Below are 22,327 nucleotides of genomic sequence, written 5' to 3'. Positions count from 1 at the left end.
ATCCAGCGAGGCATGTAATTAGGGACAACCTAAAAGTGTATGTTTTTGTGTGATCTCAGTGACATGTTCCTCATTGGCTATCTGCTGCTTGAAAAACAAGCCTCTCGTTCAGCGACAGCACAATGTCTGGAGCCTACTTTACTCATCTGTTTACGCACTGAGACATTTCAGTTCATTAAACTTCAAAACTGTTATATTGTGGAGCCAAACAATAGACAGCGGTCCAAAAGAAAACCGTTATCTCTCTACACAAGCACTCTTGTAATAACATTGCAGATTGAATTGAGTTTGGAGTGCACTCCTCACCAAACCGCAGGCCCACCTCGTAAAAAAATTTGTGAGTTGCGGGTCCAGGTAGATGTAATGTAATTAGAAAATGTGTGATGTACATGGAAAAAATATGGAATGAATGCAATAACTATTAAAACTGGTGCTGGAGGGGGCGAGTAAAGGGTTGGGAAATGAGACCCATGCTGCATGTTAAACAGCTACGAGCAGTCAAAGATGGCTTGTGTTAAGGGAACATTTTGCTCCAGCCATCTGACGTGAATGTAATGTAATGTAATGTAAAATGAATAGTTTCTTTAAAATTAGATCTCTGTCCTGCCTGTCATGTGAGGAAAACTTGGGAAAATTGTTTTTCTTCCCATCATTGGCCAAGAGCGATATCTGTTTATTTATGGAAGCCCATTTCTGCCTCAGAGTAAAATAACTAAACTAAAAGTCTTTGTATTACAATTGTGAGCCTAATTTTTTAACAGTTGCTTCATTATATCTCACAGTTGTGACTTTATTTGTAGTAAATTTGTCTTGATATACCACACCCTTATTTTTTTAGTAATTGCATCTTTATGTCTCATAATTGCAACTTCATATCTACTGCATCTTCATATCTCTTGTATAGTTCTTGTAAATGCAATTTCACTGCAACTATTTATTGCTATTATTGCTTCTTAAATCATTTTGACTTTGTATCTCAACGTTGCAACTATTTTTTAGAATTGCAGCTTTGTATCTCACAAATATATTGTAGAAATATTTCTTAAATCTTATAATTGTACCTTTATATTACACTGACTTTTTCAAATTGTGACTACATTTTTTATTTTAAAACTTTGAAAAAGAAACTGTCTCGCATGTCTTGCCTAATACACCATAGTAAAATCTTTAGAGATTGCAAAGCAGACATTTTAACTGGCATGTCCTAGTTTTTTTCCTGAGAAGCTGTTGTAATTAGTGATAGGAAAATAGGATTGTGATTGCCTGAGACCAGCAACTCCGAAGACATTGAATGATAGGATTTCAATCCAGAGAAGCTAGTGTAGATTAGCTGAACAATATGGCATTCTGCTGACTATTGCACTCTCTCAAGAAATCAAGAGAACAAAAACACTGCAAAACACTTCGGAAACCTGCCGCACTGGCGAGTTAGTATCATGACTGTGGTGTCTTAAGTTGTCAATTATAGAGACACTGTAAGATTACTTCAATATCATTTGGAATCAGCAGGATTTAGGGATTTCATTCAGTAGCTAAGATTCAGTGGATTATGCATTGTCCTCTGTGTTTCAATGCCTCCCTATTCCTCTCTAAAAAGCACTCGTTCTCGCTTTCTTTGTAACAATCAAACTGCCTGGCTTTGTTTGATCAGGGAAATGGAGCTCTCTCAAATGATTGTGTGCTTTCACATTAGAGCTTTAATTTGGTTGTTTATTTGCTGTGAATTTAATTGAACTGCCAATGGCAGTCATTGGCTCATGAATATGCTCGCAGACAAACATGTCTGAAGCCCAATGACACAAATCCCCAGGGACACAATAGCTTTGATCAGCTCATGTAGGTTGTCACCTTTCCCCCACTTTTTTTTCCACAGTGCCCTTTTCAGATAATTTTCACAAGTCCATCCTTAACCTTTTCTCCTCCTTTTAAGTGCGAGTGCCAGCCTGGATGGCTTTGTTAAGGGATTGGTTGATTTCAATGGGCCTAAAAAGCACTCCCAAAACATCTGAAAAATGGGATTTTGATTTTGAGTTTACTTTTCCACATGCTGTATCTCTAAAGCATGAAGCTTCGATCCTCAGCCTCTTTTACTTTGAACCTCTCACTGAATCTCCCAGCAGTCTTCCAGGTGCTATCCTATCTGTGCCATGCTCGCTGCCAAAGATGACCTGAGGTGAAGATATATGGCTCATGAGTCATGAGAAAGATGAATGGCATGTCTGGTGATGCCTTACCCTGAAGCCATGACTTGTGAACGCAACTTCCTCACATTGTGGATACAGTCACTGTATTTCCCCTGGAGGCGCTTTAAAAGCAGAGCCTCTCATGCGGGAACTTTATTGTGTCAAAATAGAAAAATTCTGATGTGTTCTATATTGACACATTGACACATGATGTCATTTGTCTTGAAAAAACAAACTTCCAGGCATCTGGCATGTATAAATTAATTTTACTCAAGTTCGTGTTGTTCCAAAAAGAATTAGATTTTCTTTCTTCAGTGTAGTAAAAAAGGTTAAATATAGTGCTGCTACAATATGTTCTCCATGCAATGAGGCTTTCAAGCTACAAAAAGTCCCAAAGGCAATGAAAAAATGACCTGTTAGACATAACAATTTTCCATGTTCCACCGAAGAGAGTAAATCAAGCAGGTTTTGAGTGACACAAGAGTGAGAAAATAATGAGCATTTTCATGTTCGGCTGAACATCCTTTTAGATAAAACTGAGAACATGCCTTGTTTTCACAATAATATTTTTTAGGCTAAGAAGACACATAAAATAAATTGAGTAATTAAATTAAAATTCTGTCATCATTTGCTCATTTGATTTTATTATATTTCTTCAGTGGAACACATAGTCACTATTTTCCATTCAATAAAGCTTTTAAGCTGCAAAAAAAGTTACAAATCCTCCATAAAAGTGGCCTGTTTGACTTTCAAAATGTGTTTTTCTATGTTCCACTGAAAAAAGGAAATCAAGTGGGTTCTGAATGATGGGTGCGAAAATAATGAGAGTCATTTCCATGTGTGGCTGAACTCCTCTTTTAGATAAAACTGAAGACATCCCCTGATTTCACAATAACAATTATTTTAGGGTAAGCAGACACCTTTTTCCTCTCTAAATTTAGCTACAAATTAAGGAAAATCAATTTGGTAATTGTAAAAAAAAACTAAATGAAAAGGCAGTTTTACACCACAGTGCTGCTGGAATCACTTTAGGGGCTCTTGTGTATTGTTGCATACATTATGTGAATCAAAATAGCTCTCGTTCTTTAGGGCTGCTGTAATGGATCCAGTTTGAGGAACAAGCGATGCATCCCTGGTGCAGAAGATAGCAGCTGGAGGAAAGTGGTCCGGGGGTTTTACTGCTCTCCTCATTCATGCACTGTGCTCATCTGAATTCAGCTGATATGGGTGATGATAATCTAGACTGAGCGAGGCAGGAGAGAGCCACTATCTCTCCAGCTCGGGTGAAGATAGTGCTGCAGTGTGGTTCAAAACCTACCGTGGACGCGACAGCCTGAGGCTGGGGTGAAATACAACCACTGGAATATTAAAAGGTGGCGTGTCTGACACTTGTTCTCTGTCCATCCGTCTTTGCAGCTGTCACGGTTCTCTATAATCAGTCCAAACTGCATAATCATCCCTTTTCATCCATTGACACTTCCTAAACTCAATCGATCTCCTGCATTCGCTGAATATGTTTGATATTCATGAGGTTGCCTCATTATAATGCATGCACCAAACTTATGCACCACCGCTGCTTTGTTATTCTACTTAGATAACAGCTGTTTCTCTGGTGTTTTACATCTCTGATGTATAACTGCCCCCATGATAGAGAGGTCTGTGCCCTGTGTGTTGTGTATTGCGCCATGCGGTGCAACACCACTGGGATTATGGGAGTGTGGAGTGTTTGTAAGTGTGTGTAGAGCTCAGTGAGGGACCTGCCCCCAGCCTTTCGCCATATCTTGCTGACTGGCTTGCTCTGACTGCCATAGAAACGGGGTGCTTAAGTGTGGTGGAGGCTCATTCTGCCTGGGCGCTGCTGAGCGTAAGCATCACAGGGATCAAGGAGGAGAGAGAGGGAAAGTGTGAGAAGAAAGATACAAGTATTGGTAAGTACAGAAATGCTGGACCTTTTTAGAGTAGTTTGCATTTGTTTGAGCAGCTTGTGAATGGGGTTTGTGCATCAAGGGAGAAACAGGTTGCATGAGCATGCTGCGATGGAGGGAAACAAAGAGGCTTCCTATACACGTGTTGCTTTGATTTTAACAATTGTCTGAGTAGTTCCTCCTGGAAAATTCTGATTATGCTAGTTAAATCTACCTTAAAATGCTTTTTATATGGGTTTTACCTGGTCTAAGCTGGTTTTTAAGATATTAAACAGCAAAAAAAAGCTCAAGGTGGTCAGACTAAAGCATGGTGACTGGTCAGCCTGTTTAGACTAGCTAAAGACTAGCGTAGACACTTGAAATGGATTTTCCAGCATGTGTATCAATGTGCGCTTTTACTATGTGTGTGTGCACATGTAGCATCGTCCATCACATCAAAGAGGGCATGCAGTTGCTTGTGCGCTCTTTATCGCTTTTATTTCATCTCTCTGGTTGAACGTGAACACTTTGAAAGCAGACGATGACTGAGTGGCACTGTAGGTTCATGTTTTTTATCCCTTGCCCTTTCAAAAGCCTTTGTAAATATTAAATCAAAGGGGTTTTTGCCCCCACCACGTCCTCTGTGTGCGTGTTTGTTGTTGTTTTCTGTCTTTTATGAGTTCTTTCCATCTGCCACAGAGCACATACTGATCGTTTGGCAGGTGAATTGTGCTCAGTGGCGCATAACAGAGATCCTGTATCACTTTGTGTGTTTGTTTGTTTGTGTGAGTAATCATGGCTGCAGGATACATAAGCCCCCCCCCCCATCAGCGATACTACGTTACCTGCTGCACAGGGATCCTAGCTGTGCATTGGGTTCAAGAACAGTGCATGGGGTAGATGTCAGGTTCGGTAAAACTCAGTCTGATCAACTGGGGACAAGTCTCTGTGTTTCACTCTGCTGGAAACCCCTCGTAAATATGTCAGTCCATCTGTGAAGCACAGTGTCGGCACCGGCACACCCTCGTTCCACAGAGAGAGAGAGAGAGAGAAAGAAAGAGAGAGAGTCTTGCTCCGGCAATGCAGCAGTGCAGTCAGAGTGAGCAAACTTTGGCTCTATTACCTCCCAAATATACAGCACTATCATAAATCAATAGTGTTGCATTATGTATGGAGGAGAAAGTGTTTTAGGTGCTGATGGTGGAACAGTGCAGATCTATGCCTCACAGCTCTATTCAGTGTTTTGTAATGCCGTGCATGTCTGCAGTGTCACTTGTTTCATGTTGTCAATTTGAAGACCATATTATATCTGCAGTGTGTGCAGATGCTTAGTGAATACAGGGCACATCATGTGAAGATTGACACACTTCACTGACATGATGGGGTTTGATTAGCCTGACCACAGTTTTTTTTTTTTTTTTTTTACTTTCTATCCCTGTTCACTATCAGTTTTTCTCCTAAAGCATATTCAAAATAAGTCTGAAAGACTTTTCAGACAAAACATATGAGACCCAAAATAAACAAAGGAATTAATTCATATTTTATAAATAAATCATCTTTTTACATAGGAGAAATTAGTCCCTACTGGTAAAAGTGGTAAGTACACTTTTTTTGTTGTTTTGTAAGGGTTTGTAAGGGCACATATTTTGCTAAAATTATTTATAATATTGCAGATCAATTGTCAGTATCTGTATATTTTGTAGTGCTCTTACAGTGAAAATTCTGGTATCATTTACATAGCCTAACCACATGCCTTTCTGAACTTAAATTTGTTATTTAAATATACACACACACATACTGTCACAGTGTGGTGCGGGAGAGAAACACGTAACCGAGGAAGACTTGAATACTTCACAGAAGGGTGATCAACAGCAGGGTAACAGCAAATACACACACACCAGGATAACACAGACATATTCCATAGACAATACCAGACTTCCAAACACTGACTGCAACTTATATGGAAACGTAAATGAGAATAATTGATAAGACACACCTGAACACAGAGAAAATGAGGAATGAATACATAACAGAATGAGTCCAGACAATGAGTGACACACACACAACCCACACTTATATGTAAAATACCTATATATAATTTTTATTTTTGTGTCCATACAATGAAAGTCAGTGGGGTCCAGTGTTGATTTTGTCATTGTTTGGACAATAAAACAGTTGAATCAGACTTTAAATTAGCAAATTACAATTTCCTGATAATTTACTCACCCAGATGCCATCCAAGTTATCATTACGTTGCATAATACGTTATCACGTTGAAAAGGACACGCGTGAAGGCAGAAGTACCAACTTTTCAGAAGTACTGTTTTCCTTTAAGGAGTAAAATGGGCTATATTTCTTTCCTGCCTGCCATCTTTCACAGCTCAGGGTAGTTACCAGAAAAGAGCTTGTGATTGTTGTTGTGCCATTAGTGGTGTAATGATGTAATTTTTCCTGCAGCTCTAGAGAGTCACAAGACATTTATTGCTCAAAAACGATTGTGTCCAGAGATGAATGCAAATACCACTGAGATGACTTGGAATGCTAATAGATAGTTATAAACAGAATGACCATATTGTGCTGATTTATATTTTCATCTTCATTTGCTAAGTTGATATTTTGAATAGTTTGTATGCTGAAAAAACTCACTGACCATGCATACAGTGTCACAAATTCTTACTTGATGTACATAGTTTTGTTTATTGTTGCTGCCACGCATTGCATTTGACTTGTTGGCCTTAACAACATTACACATGAGCTCACAGTGTCTGGAGAGAGGTTACCCGGCGGTTCTGGCCCTGCAGGACGCTTTAGGGGTTCACAAATGTCACTGGCAGACAAAACTGTAAAGAATTCCCATGTAACAGCCAGATGTGTGAACCAAGTGAGACACTATTCTTTTTGCAACTTGTAAAGTCTGTACTGGCAGGTGGCAAATGTGAGTGGCGAGGTGTGAGATGTGTTCAGAATGTGTGTGTGATCCCCGGAGAACTGTTAAAGGAGCAGTCTTATGACTGTAAAACACAGTTGTGCTCTTCCCTGGGGGTGTTACTCTGATCACTCTGGATCAGTCTGGATGAGACAGAAGTCTACACTTTTTAGTGGAAAATTATTGAAAATAAGATGAGGCTGTGAGATGTTGGCTGTTTGACTTGAATGTCATTTTTATGATAGTCACACACACAGACAGAGAAAGAAAGCTCTGTGTATCCCTTTGTGTAGTTTGTAGTGTGTTCTGTCAATAATTTACCGATGCAGTATTGATTCCTCATGTTATTTTAATGGGAAATTCTCCCTCGAGCAACACTAAAGACACTTGTCAAACCCGAACACTTCAGCTTGAGCAGGTTCTGTAAAACTATCTCCCATGTGGAGAACATCCTGTGGCCAGTAAACATGTTTCTTCACAGATGAGGATCAGCAAATCGATCTTTAATGGGTCGAGGCAAATGAAGAATTTTGCACAGAACGTGCTAAGAACGGTTCTTGTGTTTAAAGGGATAGTTCACCCACAAAATTGTTGCACAACCATATGCTCAATGTTGTTGTTGTTTCACATGGATCTTTTTTAAAATCTTAATTAGGGTGACATTATCAAGTTGAGCAGGTTTACATTAAATACAACAAAAACATATTTACATGTTTACATAACCATGTCAAAAAGAGATACATTACCAGTATTTATTAAAGGGATAGTTCACCCAAAAATGAAAATTCTCTCATTAATTAATTGACCATTCCAAAACCTTAAGATCTTAGCAAATAATGGCAGAATTAGGGTGAACTAAATATTCTTTGAAACCTGGATGGAGTTTTCATGCATTAGCAGAACATGATTTCCCCCCCTGTTTTATTCTACAGTGAATATGTGCAAATTAGACTCCCCACGCACTTCTTGTCATTCCTAATGCAGTGTGACGTTTCACCCAACAGCCCCGTGACTCCCGCTGTCATGCCACCGTCAAGTCACGGATCAGTGAAGTGATGCATTGCTCTCTCTAGTGCTGATATGGTTTATTTAATGTCACAGGCCAAAGACCAGAAGGAACCATGAACCTGAACTATCAAGATCACTGATTAGTTAGCAATTTACATAAAGCATTAATGTTATTTACAAAGGTATTATATCTGCCTGACCTTCAAATGAGCCCTGATCCAGTGCAGGCCTGGGGTTGGTTGGTTGTGAGTAATGCACATGGACAGTTTTGACAAAAAAGGATGGGAAAAGCTCTGATATTACCTTCTACTGTCACTCTAGTTTCTTTATATTGTTGTTTAATTTATATTGATTTAAAACAACAAATTGAACTTTCAGGCATGGCACTTGTTGTTTCAAGCAGCACTAAAAATACATTTCATAATCAATGTTTTTCCTATTTTTATTTTCTCCTTCCTAAAGGCTAAAGACTTCTCTTTTGTGATGTTTCTGCTTACATAAAATATAGATTTTTGCCAAGAGACGCTTCTGACACATGATATTAATGGCTAATCACTGTAGCTTGGCTTTTCAATTTGGTTCAAGCTATTTTTTTGGATTCAATCAAATGCTAAACGAAAGCATCTATCCATGTTCCATATTTTTATAAAACAGCAACTTTCACAAGATCAGGCTGGCAGAAGCATGACTCACTTAAGCAATAACAGAGTGTCAGAGAGAAAATCTGACATAATAGGCTTTCTTTTTCATGGACAGACAGGGCTTACAATTTTAATGCCAGTTGTAGTAAAAAGAAGTGAAACCTTAAATGAGCGTAATCTAACTTTACAGCTAAGAAATGAAACCCTGGTGAATTCATTGTGATATGTGTTCAGATGAAAGCAGCCATAAACCAGCAGGAGATGCGTGGGCTAAACCCTACAAAACTTTATCACGTTTTCCATGTCACATAAATCTCCCCACGCTCCCAGTGTCCATCCGATGGCATCTGCCTCCATGATTTCTGGGAAGTGTTTTTGCTCTCCATGAAAGATCTATAAATTGGGTATATATATCACTCTTGATAGAACCAATTAAAGTCCAGGATATGTGTAATAGGAAGATATGTGTGATGGGGTCAGTAATTAAGGAGATTGTAAATGCTGTGGTGGGCAGCGGGGACAGACAGCAGCTCTTTTATTGCCAGCCCACACAGTTAATTGGCACACCTGAATCTGCTGGGCTAAAAATATGCATAACCAACTCAGTCAACTGTTAAATGTCACATACATGTGACAATACTGTTTTGTAAAAGAAAAAAGACAATAATTTTGTTGAGTCCATAAGGCATCTCAGTTTTCTTTGGCAGAAATGCAAAAGACTGATCAACAAGTCAGTATTACAACACATTCTATAGAAAAGTGACCACCAAAATATGGGGGCATCTTGAAATTACAAACTTACTGATTGTTTTTTTTTTTATTATTATATTAATTAAACAAAAAGTAGAAAATGTTTTTTTATGGAGGCTGATTCTTTCCCTGTCATTAAATAAGAAAAACATTGTGAAATTGTGAAAGCAATAGAAAGTATTCTATCGCATTTTCAAAAATGTATAATATGTAATTATATATTTATAATTATTTGTAATATAAATGTTAAATATTAAAATGGAAAAAATAAATAAATATTGTGCTAAAACTTACTTCCATGTTTTGAGTCTTTCAAGCATGTGATAGTGTCCAAATTCTGCCGAGGAGTCCTTCACTCTGAGGATTAGACTTCATGACTGACACTGTTGGTGGTAGCCAGATCAAAGTCATTACAGTGACAGTTCTCTTCTGAGTCTGCCCTGGATATGGTCGGTATAATGCAGAACATTACAAATCTCTATTGATGTTTTATTCCTTCTTTCCCCAGCTCGTCTGTTATTCCAATTAGTGTGTTTTCTGGGGTATAAAACAAGTGGGTGTATTATAATTGAAGCTCTAAAAATAAAGATGATTATTATTTTACATATCAACCAGAGTTTGAATTGGTAATCACAATTAATTTTATCTTCTGAAATGGTTGTTTTAAATGTAAATGTATGCAGAGACCTGAATAAATACTGGAGCCTCATCCTGTTAGCCACTGGAGTAAAAAGGCTGAGCCTGAAACAATATATTTTCCAAAGTGTGGGAATGATGTGCAAGTGCTGGTAGTAGAATATAGATTTTTAGTAATCTTAGTGTGATATAGCACAGCACATGTCCGTTTAAAAACTTTTTTTTTTCTGGTTCTCGAATCTGATTGGCTGAGAGCGTTTTCAGGCGTGAGATATTGTGGTGATAACAGAACTCTAGCCATTTCACCATTTGTATCACTTAGCATGCAATATTTCTCATATAGCGAGTCTCAGGGCGGACCACTATAATTTCATAAATAACACTGGTTTTATGTCACATAATATTTTAAGAGTTTTTTTAGGCGAGAATGTAATTGTTTAGTCTTAAAATGTGTTGTTTGTTAATAAAGATAAAGATAAAGTCTAGATGATTTTGGAATTGTGAGCTCTAGGACATCAGCAACCATTCTGCGCTCATGATCCCAATGAGAGCAGCCTCACTTTGTACTTTTGACTGAATTGCCTAGCAACATTTATAATGGCTGTTGTTGTTATTAAATATTATTATTTAATAAATTCTGCTCTTTATATAAAAATATTATTTAATAATAGCATTTAGTTTTGGGAAACGGTGTGTTCATGATGGTGACATTGTTCTGCCATTATGGCTCAAAAGACTGTTTTTACAAGTCAGCAGCAGAACTGAAACAGGATTTAATTTTTACTTTCTATAACAGCTTGTAAGACGCAGCCAACAAATGCACTGAGCAGTGCTGTCATCTGAAATCACCCATAACAGATGAAAGGATAGCATGACAAGGAAATATCACTTTCATCAGTGGACATAACTAATGTTTTATTGTGAATATTAGATTGAGCGTAAGAATGAATACTGTATCAGATGCAGGTAATCACACTCGCTGAATTTGACTCTACATAATAGGCCTACTCTGTTTTTAAAACAAGCTTTTAATGAAGCAACTTAAGGTTCCTTCATTACCAGTTCTAAAGTGACGTTTTCACATTAGTAATGGAGACTTAAGATCAGCTATTATTAAACTGGCAAACTGAGATTTGAATCCGTGGCAGAAGGAAGTAGTTCCTCACAAAAGAGGGTTTTTAAAGACATTCCGTGTTGTCTCTTTTTTTATTTACACACTTGTGCTGTCTAACTGTTTTATAGATGCAATATCACACTTGCAATATCACACTTGTAGCCATTGCTACTCCGGCAATATTGCTCATTTAATACAGCTGGTAGCAATACAAACACATAAATGAGACACAAAAGCCCTATTCGGATGGTAATTGTTTCTCAGGGCGACGTAAGTGATTTTCACCATTTACTGGGGGCAGTTGGTGATTTAATTTCTGTCCGAATCCAGAATGTCTCACCACCCCCTGTAAAAATCCGGGACGAATTACCCAATGTTTTTTGACAAACACCAAGGTCGTGTGGTAGTTTAATTGCCGTCCGAATTGCCCGTTCTGAATTAACGAGAAGAAATCGATTTAAAATTCTGTGTTTAACCCCTTTTGAACACTCCCAAACACCGTAAGGTAATATTGTTGCCTACTTTGGTGTAATTTGCACACATATTTCTGAAATGCTGCAAAGCATAAAAAAACAATACTTCATAAATTCTCCACCACAGCGACTAGGAGCAGAAAGAGAAGAAAAGAATGTAAACATTTGAAATCGGTCTTTATTATGGCAGCAACAGGTATGCAGTACAATTTTAAAATGTGTTTTATATATATATATATATATATATATATACATATATATATATATATATATATATATACATATATATATATATATATATATATATATATATATATATATATATATATATTGCGTATAATTACTATTTTCAAATTTTTTAACAGGAGATTTAATTATTCAAATAAAAATAGGATTATATATTATAAAATATAAAACTAAGTATTTTAAAATACATTTTACACAATAAGAATACATTTGTAAATAAAATAAATTTTATTTACAGAAGACATATGGCCACATGAGCAGCGCATTCCCGGGTTCGTAAGATCACAGAACTCGCTCCTCCACTGTGAATAAATCGCCATCCGAATCCATTAGTTTTATCACTGAGGTGATATGTAAATGTGTTTTTACAGACATCCGTATGAGAAACAATTACTGTCTGTATCGGGCTGGAACTTGGAGGTTCCTGTCCTGTAATAAGATCTCTTGTAAAGTAGCCTACACTACTGTTCAAAAGTTTTTTTTTTTTTTTTTACAATTTAAAATAACTTCTATTAATAATTAATAATTTCTATAACATATTTTTAATGTTTTTTCAGCAGCCATTACTCCAGTCTTCAGTGTCACTCGATCCTTCAGAAATCATTCTAATATACGGATTTCAGTGTTGAAAACACTTTTTTTAATGTATAGAAGTTATAGAAGTTCAATAGTCAACGTAATGTTAAAAAAAGGCAATTTACCTCACTCTAATGTTCACTTTTTGAAAACAATAATTACAACAAATGTTTAATTTGACCATTTTTTGCTTTGGTTATATGGTGTAATTTTCTTATATGAAGGCATATTTTACTATTTAAGATGCCAAACAATAGATAATAGGATATACTAGGATTTCTAATCACACAACTCAATTCTAAACATGCAGCATCTTTTGTACCGATGCAGAATACAGAATAACCACTGTTTTATCCGTTGTCTTGTCACATAAACACCTAGCTACTGTTGAACTGATCTGTACTGGCATGTTTTTGCTAATAGTGCAATGTGCATGTGAGGGTGCACAGCAGCTGAATGTGATTTGTAACACCTTTCACACTGAGGTCTGTGTGGTAGATTCAGATCGATAAACACTTCAGACAATCAAGCTGTGTCAAATAAAGGATGTGAGATGTGAGGAATTTAATAGCATGTGTGTGTGTGCATGCAATCTGTTGCTAAGCCTGTGAGATATTCGGGTGGGGGGTGAGCAGATTACTTAGCATTGTCATGGGACTGGCTATGACAGCGCTTAACATCATGCTTCACACATGAGTATTTGTTTCATTTAAAAAAAAAAAAAAGAATATTTCTCCAAATATTTTTCCAACTTCCAAACACTGTCACTGTCACATTGCCAAGTTTTCAGTGAATAAGTGAAAAATGCTTTCTTGTAATCTAAATTGTGATGGCTGGATTGACAAGCTTTGCTAACTAGGGATTCAGTGCATAAAAAAAAAAAAAAAAACATTGTGTGCTTTCCTCGCGGTCTGGAGGTTTTCAGAGACAGCATAATAATCAGAAAGTTCCTTTCTGGAAAGTCTGTTATCTTAGCGGCCAAAATGCCTCCGGTCAGCTTTTTTTGGCCACCCAAGACCAAATCCTACCTATTTGAATGGGGAAAACCAAAAACTTAAAACAACATATTTCAAATCAATGACCCATAAATGTTGTTGCTTATACTCAAATATCATTAAAAAAGCTTATATTTAAGGCTGATCCAGCCGATGCGCATATTCAGTTCTACAGTAGCATGTGTCTCAGGACATCCAAAATTGCATGGTCTCTGATTAGATACTATATTTGAATTTTATACTGTAAAACACTTAAAAAGTATGTTCTGAATAGTATGAGTATAAGTAGTGTAAATTAAATTCATACATACTATAAAGGCTTTTACAGCATGAACAAAAATGAAAGCACACTGTGTCCTGATTGGCTAATGATCCAATCTGCTCGATCGGATCACGGTGATCGCATGCATGTTAATGCACCCTAAAGTCTTGGGAAAGCATTGTACCGAACAAGCTGTAAGAATTATCACAGCCAAAATGTGTATCAAGATGTGATAATATGTCTATATTTACACAACAGGCACTGGAGCAAAATTGCAGTGATCATGGCTAGAGGCAGTGAGTCATATTTCAAAAGAGCACTTATTTCCATCAATAAACAGCTTTGTATAAATAGTAATTTTGAAGGAGAACATGCACACTCGCACAATACAAGACTCCAGTAGCCTGAAAGTGTTTGTTTTTACGTGGAGTGGTTCACCTCACGGTGGCTGACATGCTGAGGTCACATGACCTGATGTACTGATTTTATCTTGGTAAACCTGCTTTTATCCTTCATTTTCACTTGCTGAACAAATTAATCATGGGTGACCGTGAACAGCACATTTCAATGCCATTGCTTACAGACAACTTACTCTTATGTGATGCTGCATTCACGGCACTAGGTGTCATTATATATACAAGGCGACTAAATATGACTTTTTTTTTTACATTTCACATCATGAACACTTGTCATCTGTACCCTAAACAGAAACTTTAATGTATGTAGAGGCTAAAACCCTTCATTTTTTCCTTTTATTTTTGTCCTTTCTACATTTCTTCATAATTTAAAGTGCCTGAAGGAAAAAAATGGTCCTTGAAGATGTTTTATTCAGTGCTAAATTACAAAATCACTGCCTGTCTGTCTGGTGTATTTGATTCTGAGAATATATAGGATTTTCATTGTCTTTTGGTTATCATTATCCTTAAGAGACTGAGTCTGGAGATCTGAGGTTTCAGATGTTTTCATGATAGGCTTGCAGATCTCTTCATAGACCCTTGAGTTTATCTTAAAGTCTAATATGGGCAGGATATTTCTCAGATCGCTTTCACTTATATGGGGAAAAAACTCTCTTCTCCAAACCTTCTTGGAGTCTGTCAAGCTCTGGGACTTAGAAATAACAACTGTGTGTCATTGCTAAGAACATGGTCAAGATGCAGCAGACAGTGTTACAATGAATTTATGAATATGTGCCTGAAGCTGAAAGGCTGTTTACCTTTCAAAGTCTTAGAGTATGAGTTCTGCATTGCTCCCAGCAGTCCTTCAGTTTGAGAACCCTGGCTTTGTTTGCTGTGGCGCTCCGCCATTCTGAGATCCAGGGAATTAGGGGATTTGAGATTGCAGTGGAGAAGGAGCTATGAAATAGAAGAATCTAAAAACGGCCCGGATATGTCGATATTTTCCTCTGTGCAGAAGCAAGGAGAAAAGCTCCTCCTAAAAAGCTTCGGATGTCATGCAGCATCATGTGCTGTGATTTATACAAGCGACCAGCTGAAGAATGACCCTGAGGCTGCATCTTGATTTTTACACTTGTCCAATTCTCTTAACACCTGGGTAGCATTTGTCCTGCATTCTATTTTAGATGCTTGATCAGATTTCCATTAGTTTTATATAAAATGAGAATATTAAAATATTTAAAATGAATATTATATAGTTGTGGCGAGTGGGGCGGGGCCGAGAGGCGTGGGAACGAGGAGTGAGGCCAGGTGTAGTGATTGGAGATGAGCTACACCTGCGCCCCACCGCCAGTATCGAGTCCCACGTAGGAGATGGAAGGATATAAAACTGGAGCGACGACCGTGAAGGACGAGAGAGGACCAGGCCTGGGACATTATTTTATGTTTGCTTTTTATTTATGCGCACCAGTCGTCCGTGAGGGGCTGGTGCGCTGTTTTGTATTTATTTTTGATTATTAAAATGTTTTGATTGTCCGCCGGTTCCCGCCTCCTTCTTCCCGATGATTACAAAGGTCTTATCGTTACAATAGTAAATATTTATGAATTAGCAGTTCATATTGGCTCTGTAACATTTGTATTTAGAGTTTTTTTTTTAAATAAAAGTAGGTATTTTATCCTCTTTAAGAATGCATTTATTTGATCATATACTACAGTAAAAACTGTAATTTTGTGGAATATTGGCAAATTTGCCACCATTATTCCCATCTTCAATGTCACATGATCATTCAGAAGTCGTTCTAATATGCTGGTTTGTGACATTTTTTTTATTGCAATCAATGTTGAAAAACAGTTGTGATGCTTAATATTTTTGAGGAAACGGTGATGCATTTTTTCAGGATTGTTTGATTAACAGAGAGTTCAAACAAACAGCATTTATTTGAAATATAACATCATAAACGCCTTATTATTGTGATATGCATAGTTAATTAATCCTTGCTGATTGAAAGTGGTAATAAAAACATACTCCTTTTGAACAGTAGTGTATTGTATGTATGTATGCATATATATGGTATTATTACTTAAATCACAGAGCGCTCTATACTGAGCTGTCACATTGATTTATTCAAGCTGATGTAATTGATCTTGAAATATGTAGCAAGGCTTTGGTGGACTTCTGTGGTTATATTTACATAGATCCTCAGGCAATAGGCCCTATAGGAGACAGATTTATACTGTGCAGTGCATTTTTCCACCAATTCTGCCATCGAAATTAAATGTAAATGTGTTCACATGGGAACGGAGATCTTGTTCAAAGGCATGATATGACAACCCCTCACCCCTCTGAGCTCTCTCTAATGGTGGTCACTGATTGTGATGCCAGTTCCTATCAGTGTGACTCCCTTTGTCCTGAAAATATCAGCTGTCAGAGATGCGTGGGAGGAAGAGAGACTGTGTAATTGAGGGCCACTGAGTTGGGTTAACACACAGTATCCCTGTCTTCCTGATTGCTCTTTGTGTGTGGCTAAATTAGGACGTGTTAGCACAGTTTTCTATTTTGCTGCAGTTTTACCCTGTAATTAACAGAAGGACCATGATTTAATTGGCTCTATTTCAAAGTTCAGATGACCCTCTAATGTTGTTGTTTGTCGCCTGGCGTTTTATGTCCTCATACATTAATTCTTTATCTCATGCTGTCCTTTGAGCACACAACAAGGCTCTTTGTTTTTGCTCAAGATTGGATGATGAGAGCTGACAGGGCGCACGTCGCGTCTTATGGCTGGGTTTCTATGGAAACCAGGTTACATTGGAAGACATTTGAAGGGAAAACCCTTGGGCCCCAGTTTGTTCTCTGACTCAGTTTCAAAACAAATCTTAATTGAATTTGTGGGCCTCCTGATATTACTCATGTGCTCCAGACGCGGCTCTACCCCGGTGAACCGTGTGCCTGTGGAGGAGGGGGGAAATGAACAGCCCCCTCCTTTCATGTGCTATCTCATAGAACAGCATGTTCTCCTCTCTGCTTCTGCAGCACTGGGCTGGAAAGTTTCTCTGAACACCAAGAGAGGCGTATAAGGATGGGATACAGGTTCCACAAACATAAATGCTGGATTCACTGTGCATCAGAGATTCAAGGTTGTTTTTTATCAAGATGATAGATAATCAATAAAAGCTTGACAGCATATCTATATTAAAGGGGAAGTTGCAAATCCGATCAACTTACCTGTGCTTTAAATATATGTATGTATATATATATATATATATATATATATATATATATATATATGTGTGTGTGTGTATGTATATATATATTGACTCACTAGGTCTATTTATAGGAAGAGAGAAAGAGAGAGGTCTAGTGGATAAATGGAATTTTTTATCCTGTTCTTTTCAAAGATACGTAAGATTTTTTATTCCAAATCCAATGACTTTAATACACCTCTTCTATGATGAGGATATATATATATATAGATTATGTGATATTTATGAATTAATATTTCATGATTTTGGGAAAATAATAAAATTTTATAAAAATTGTGTGTGTGTTTGTGGTCAATTTCATGTGGTATGACTCCTCAAAACACATACTACTAAAATATAAAGGGTATATAAAAACCTTTTTGTAAATAATGATTACACATCATATAGTGAACATACAAGGAAATTCTTGATCTTAGTCTTGGCTTTGATGTTAGTCCAAGAAACAGGTGAGGCTTTTTTCCAAATCATCACTCAAAACTTTACAACTTCTGTCCTGGATAGCCGAGAAAAATATACTTTGACTGCATGATTACATTTATGGACCATTATATGCATGGCTCATTAGCTGATAATTATAGCCAGTGTTGTGGTGAATATCATGCTGGTTGGCAACCAGGTCTATGGAGAGTCACAGTTTTACAATGTTTGGATTCATTATCCATATCTCAGTGGATGGAAGAAAACCCCAGTGATTTACTGTCTTCTATACTGCTGCCTTCATGCTGATAAAAAAACCAATTCATCATTAATGTCCAGTTTGCATACCATAAATTCTCACACAGGGTAATATAGCCTCATTATTTCATTAATTTTGGACATGAAAAGGATTAAGCTGGCATTCAAATACATTTTATCTCAAATTTTATACACACTGTAAAAAATTTCTTGTTGTTTTTACAAAAACTTTTTGGCAGCTGTGGTTGCCAGAATAATTTTGTAAAAATACAGAAAACTGTAAACACATTTACGTCAAAAACTGTTAATTTTACAATATAAAGCTGTAATTTACAAACAAGAAAATGTGAATATAAACCAGTAAATTCAACAACACACAAAATTAAATCTGTTTTGTACCTTGAAAATACTGACAACCACCATAATAATAAAGATGGTACTGTATAAGAGAAAGCCACATGAAGTATCAAAGCTCATCACAAGTAGCTTCACCACAAGCAGAAGTATATATTAACATATAGAAGGTGCACATTTATGGAAACACAAAACACCATCATGGTAACACACGTGATACTTAAATAATGCAAAAAACTTTCATTAAGCAACAGAAGATGTAACATAAAGCTCAAATGTACATAACTGATAACAAGAACTATTTAAAAACATGATTATTTAAACAAAATACTTTCAAACGTGGAGTGTCACGCAGGGAATTCTGGGAATATCAGTTTACAGTTTTAGACTGTAAATTATACATTGATTTGTTCTTTTTTTACTTCTAAAAGCTGTATAATTAACAGAATTTTACTGTAAATTTACATTAAATGCTTTGTTAGATCTTTTACAGTTTTTCCCTGTATATAGTACGGGAACTTACTGTTAACCTATTATCAGTTTTTTTCCGTAGCGTTTTTACAAAATTTTACAGTTAAAATTACACTTATTTTTTACAGTGCATGATTAAATGTATTATTTATCCACGCCTGTCCAACACCTGTTTAGCATGTCCATCTGCACAAGCTACCCAAACTTATTAGAAATCAAAAGACAACAGAGGCAGACCAGTGGGAGCCACATTTCAGAGTCGGGATAATTTCAGATGACAAAACAGCCGCTATATGGCAGCGTTTGAATGTGGAAATCCTCTGAACACATAAATCCCTGGACCTAGAAATTTCATATCCACTCGGGATAAACCCTGAGCCCTTCAAATGGACACTTTAGAGAAAGCAGTTTACAGAAAAAACCTTGACAGCTTATTCACATGAAATGGGGGACTTCAGCAAAAATGCGGCTTGTAACATCAAAACTATTGGAAACTTTAGAGACGCTATATCAGCATGTACAGTATGATGCATGCATGCAAAAAAAAAAAAAAATCATTTTACCAGTATTTTCATCTTGTTTATTTTTTAGCAAATATCTAAACATCCTTAAAGCAAGATTAATTTACTTAGGAGGAAAACTGTTTATGCCTGGAAAAGAAGGAAAATACAGTTAGATAAAATGACCATTGGGGTTAGCCACTGTATCAAAGTTTCCACAAAAAGAATAAGCAATTTGATTAATTTCTCCAAATCTTCATTCTGACCTTAAGTCTTCTTTACTTTGTATTGTGTGCTTACAGTAGTCAGGTAATGACAAACGACTTGGCAAGGAATGAGGAACTGAATGAAGAACAAAAGTTCTAAAAGACTCTAAATTACATAAGGCTCCAGGGCCCTTTGAATTGTCAGTAGAGATTTATATTCCATTTGAACAAGGACACATTGTACACTCCTCAGGAAGCCCAGCCAAATCCTAGCATGCATTATTTCAAATAAATCAAACCGGTCAAAGCAGCGGGCGTTGGGATGAAAAAAAAAAAAAACGTAATCAGTATTTCGAACTGTGCAAACACATCTCAGATGAAAAAATAGAAATGAATTCAGCCGCCTCAATATTATCGCTATAAAACCTTTAGAAACTGTATTCCATAGAGCTCCCACACAGAACGACAGATCTCTCTTTTCTTTTAAATTAATGTTTACATGGTGCTTGTCAGCAGTCTTGGAGCTTCTCCGGTCCATTTGTTCTATTGCAAGCAAATTCTCTGTAATCATGAAGAAATGAGTTTGAGCTTGCTTTCCGCCTACATGCATAAGAGCCATTGATGTGTGGAAAGCTTCGCAGTGAGAGCATTTGATATTGCTGCGACATCTTCCGCTAGCATTGTTCCCTTGGAAATGGATTACAGGCCAGTATCTGTAATAACTTTAATTACATTCCATCATTTCTGCTGTGTGTGAATGTGAGTGTTTGGTTTGCACAGGATTACAGTAAACAAACCCATAGATAAGAATCATTGCTCATTTGACCGTTCTAATGCACTTCTCTTTCTGTCTGCCTCACTGTTTTGACCATCTGTTTCTCCATATTGTGCGGCCCATTGCTTCCGCCCGGCTGTAGACATCGCTGTTGGCTTCCCCATCGGTGTGATAATAGCGTGTGGCTTGGCGCTGCTGTTGCTCGCTGCATTCGTCTCCTGGAAGCTGTGCTGGGTCCCCTGGAGGAGCAAAGCCCTCTCGTCAAGTTCTGCAGCCCTTGCCCCTGACGACTGCCCCTCATTTCATTTACCATCTCTTCTGCCCAGTCCTCAGCCGTCTGAGGTCACTATGGCGACTGACAAGGAAAAGTATCCTATGGCGTCAATGGGCTTCCTGGAGGCAGCTGTTAAAATAAGTCACACCTCTCCCGACATCCCTGCCGAGGTGCAGCTCTCCATGCGGGAACACTTCTTGCGCCGGACGCAGCGCATGCAAAGACAGACCACAGAGCCAGCGTCATCCACCAGGTAACAGTGCCAAAAAACCATCCATGAACACACACATACACCACTGTTCAATAGTTTAGGGGTCAGTAAGAAATTTTGATGTGTTTCAATATAATATTCTAAAAAAAGTAATATTGTGAAATGTTATTGAAATTTATGTCTAGATGTTAATAGGGTCTTTTTGGATGAAGTAATATATATATATATATATATTTTTTTTTATTGTAATTTATTTAATATTTTTCATATAATTGTATTGCATTTTTATTCATATTATTTCATATTTTACATGAAAGTAAAAAAAAATTTTTTTTCAAAAAATGATATCAGATACATTTTAGATATACTTACTACAATTCAAGGCGCATTATTTATATAACACTTTAAACAATACAGTGAAGGAAGTTTCAAAGCAAGAAGATAAATATGAGATAAATCTCTACAGGAGGCAATAGTGTTTGTTAGTCAGCTCAAGTCAGTTTAATGTTGATTTAATTCATTTCAGTAACGGTGTTAAAATGTTTCAAAATGAATCATTTATGAAACAAACTGGATTGAGCTATAAAGCAGCTCTACAGAAGAAAATGTTGTCATTGTCTACAGTAGTACAACTCAGTTTAAGTTTTGTTCTCATCCAGTTTTGTCCGTACAGTCAAATAACCTGAGTAAAAATGTATAATGAATAAGTGTTATTACTGAATATATAGCGTTTTGGAATTCTGTGAAAGATTTAAATGAAACACGTTTTAAAAGGAAGCTTCTTACACAAGGTATGGGCCATTTAACCCCTTCAATGACTTTTGAGAACAAAATTACTGAATATTTTTAGCCTGTGTCTGCAGCCATTTACAGACCCGGTGCTGCATACACATTTACACATTTCATTAAAAATATGCAGCATTGTATATCCCTGAAAGAAATGAATACTATGAATCACACTGTCAGAGCATTCACAGTAGGACACAAAAGACATCATCAATCACAAATACTCAATAACAGAATCTCCCAGAGGAGATGAACACTGACACCAACAAGAGAAGTGTAAAAATATTTATATTTGAAAAGCATATTGCTGATGATGCATAAATATTTGGAGGAGAGTGAAGTCTTTCATCTGAGACCGCTTTGTCATTTTATGCCTTCAATAATGTATTTCAGAGTCACTTCAGGGTAATCCCTGGAACCAAGACAAGTTCTGCTCATGCATACTTGATTCATTTTGGGTAGTTCCAGGGCACTTAATTACAGCACTGGAGTTGTCCACTTGAAATTAAAAATTTGTCATGTACGATTTGCCCATTACATGTATTTTGCCCTTTCAGTATTTGGCTGCTCTTGGAGATTTTTTCACTGCTTTCTGTTATAAAGCACTGGCAAAGCAGTGGTTTCATTCATATTTATGAGTTAAATATAACAGCATTAATTTTAACACTCCTTTTGAGAACAAATGTTACATAATGAGTGAAATAAATG

General features: G+C 36.9%; 1 protein-coding gene across 1 annotated transcript in view; it reads left to right on the top strand.

The window, feature by feature from the left end:
* LOC127945036 (synaptotagmin-6-like) overlaps positions 1-22,327 on the top strand; it is a 42,370-nt gene that overhangs the window by 6,668 nt on the left and 13,375 nt on the right. Inside the window, exon 2 of the mRNA XM_052541547.1 lies at positions 20,491-20,875. Coding sequence (XP_052397507.1) covers positions 20,491-20,875 — 385 coding nt within the window. The remainder of the gene's footprint in view (positions 1-20,490; positions 20,876-22,327) is intronic.

The sequence above is a fragment of the Carassius gibelio genome, chromosome A23 (assembly GCF_023724105.1).
Source record: "Carassius gibelio isolate Cgi1373 ecotype wild population from Czech Republic chromosome A23, carGib1.2-hapl.c, whole genome shotgun sequence".
Classification (NCBI taxonomy): Eukaryota; Metazoa; Chordata; class Actinopteri; order Cypriniformes; family Cyprinidae; genus Carassius; species Carassius gibelio.
The sequence above is the reverse complement of the archived record's forward strand: the minus strand, read 5'-3'. Positions and strand labels throughout refer to the sequence as shown.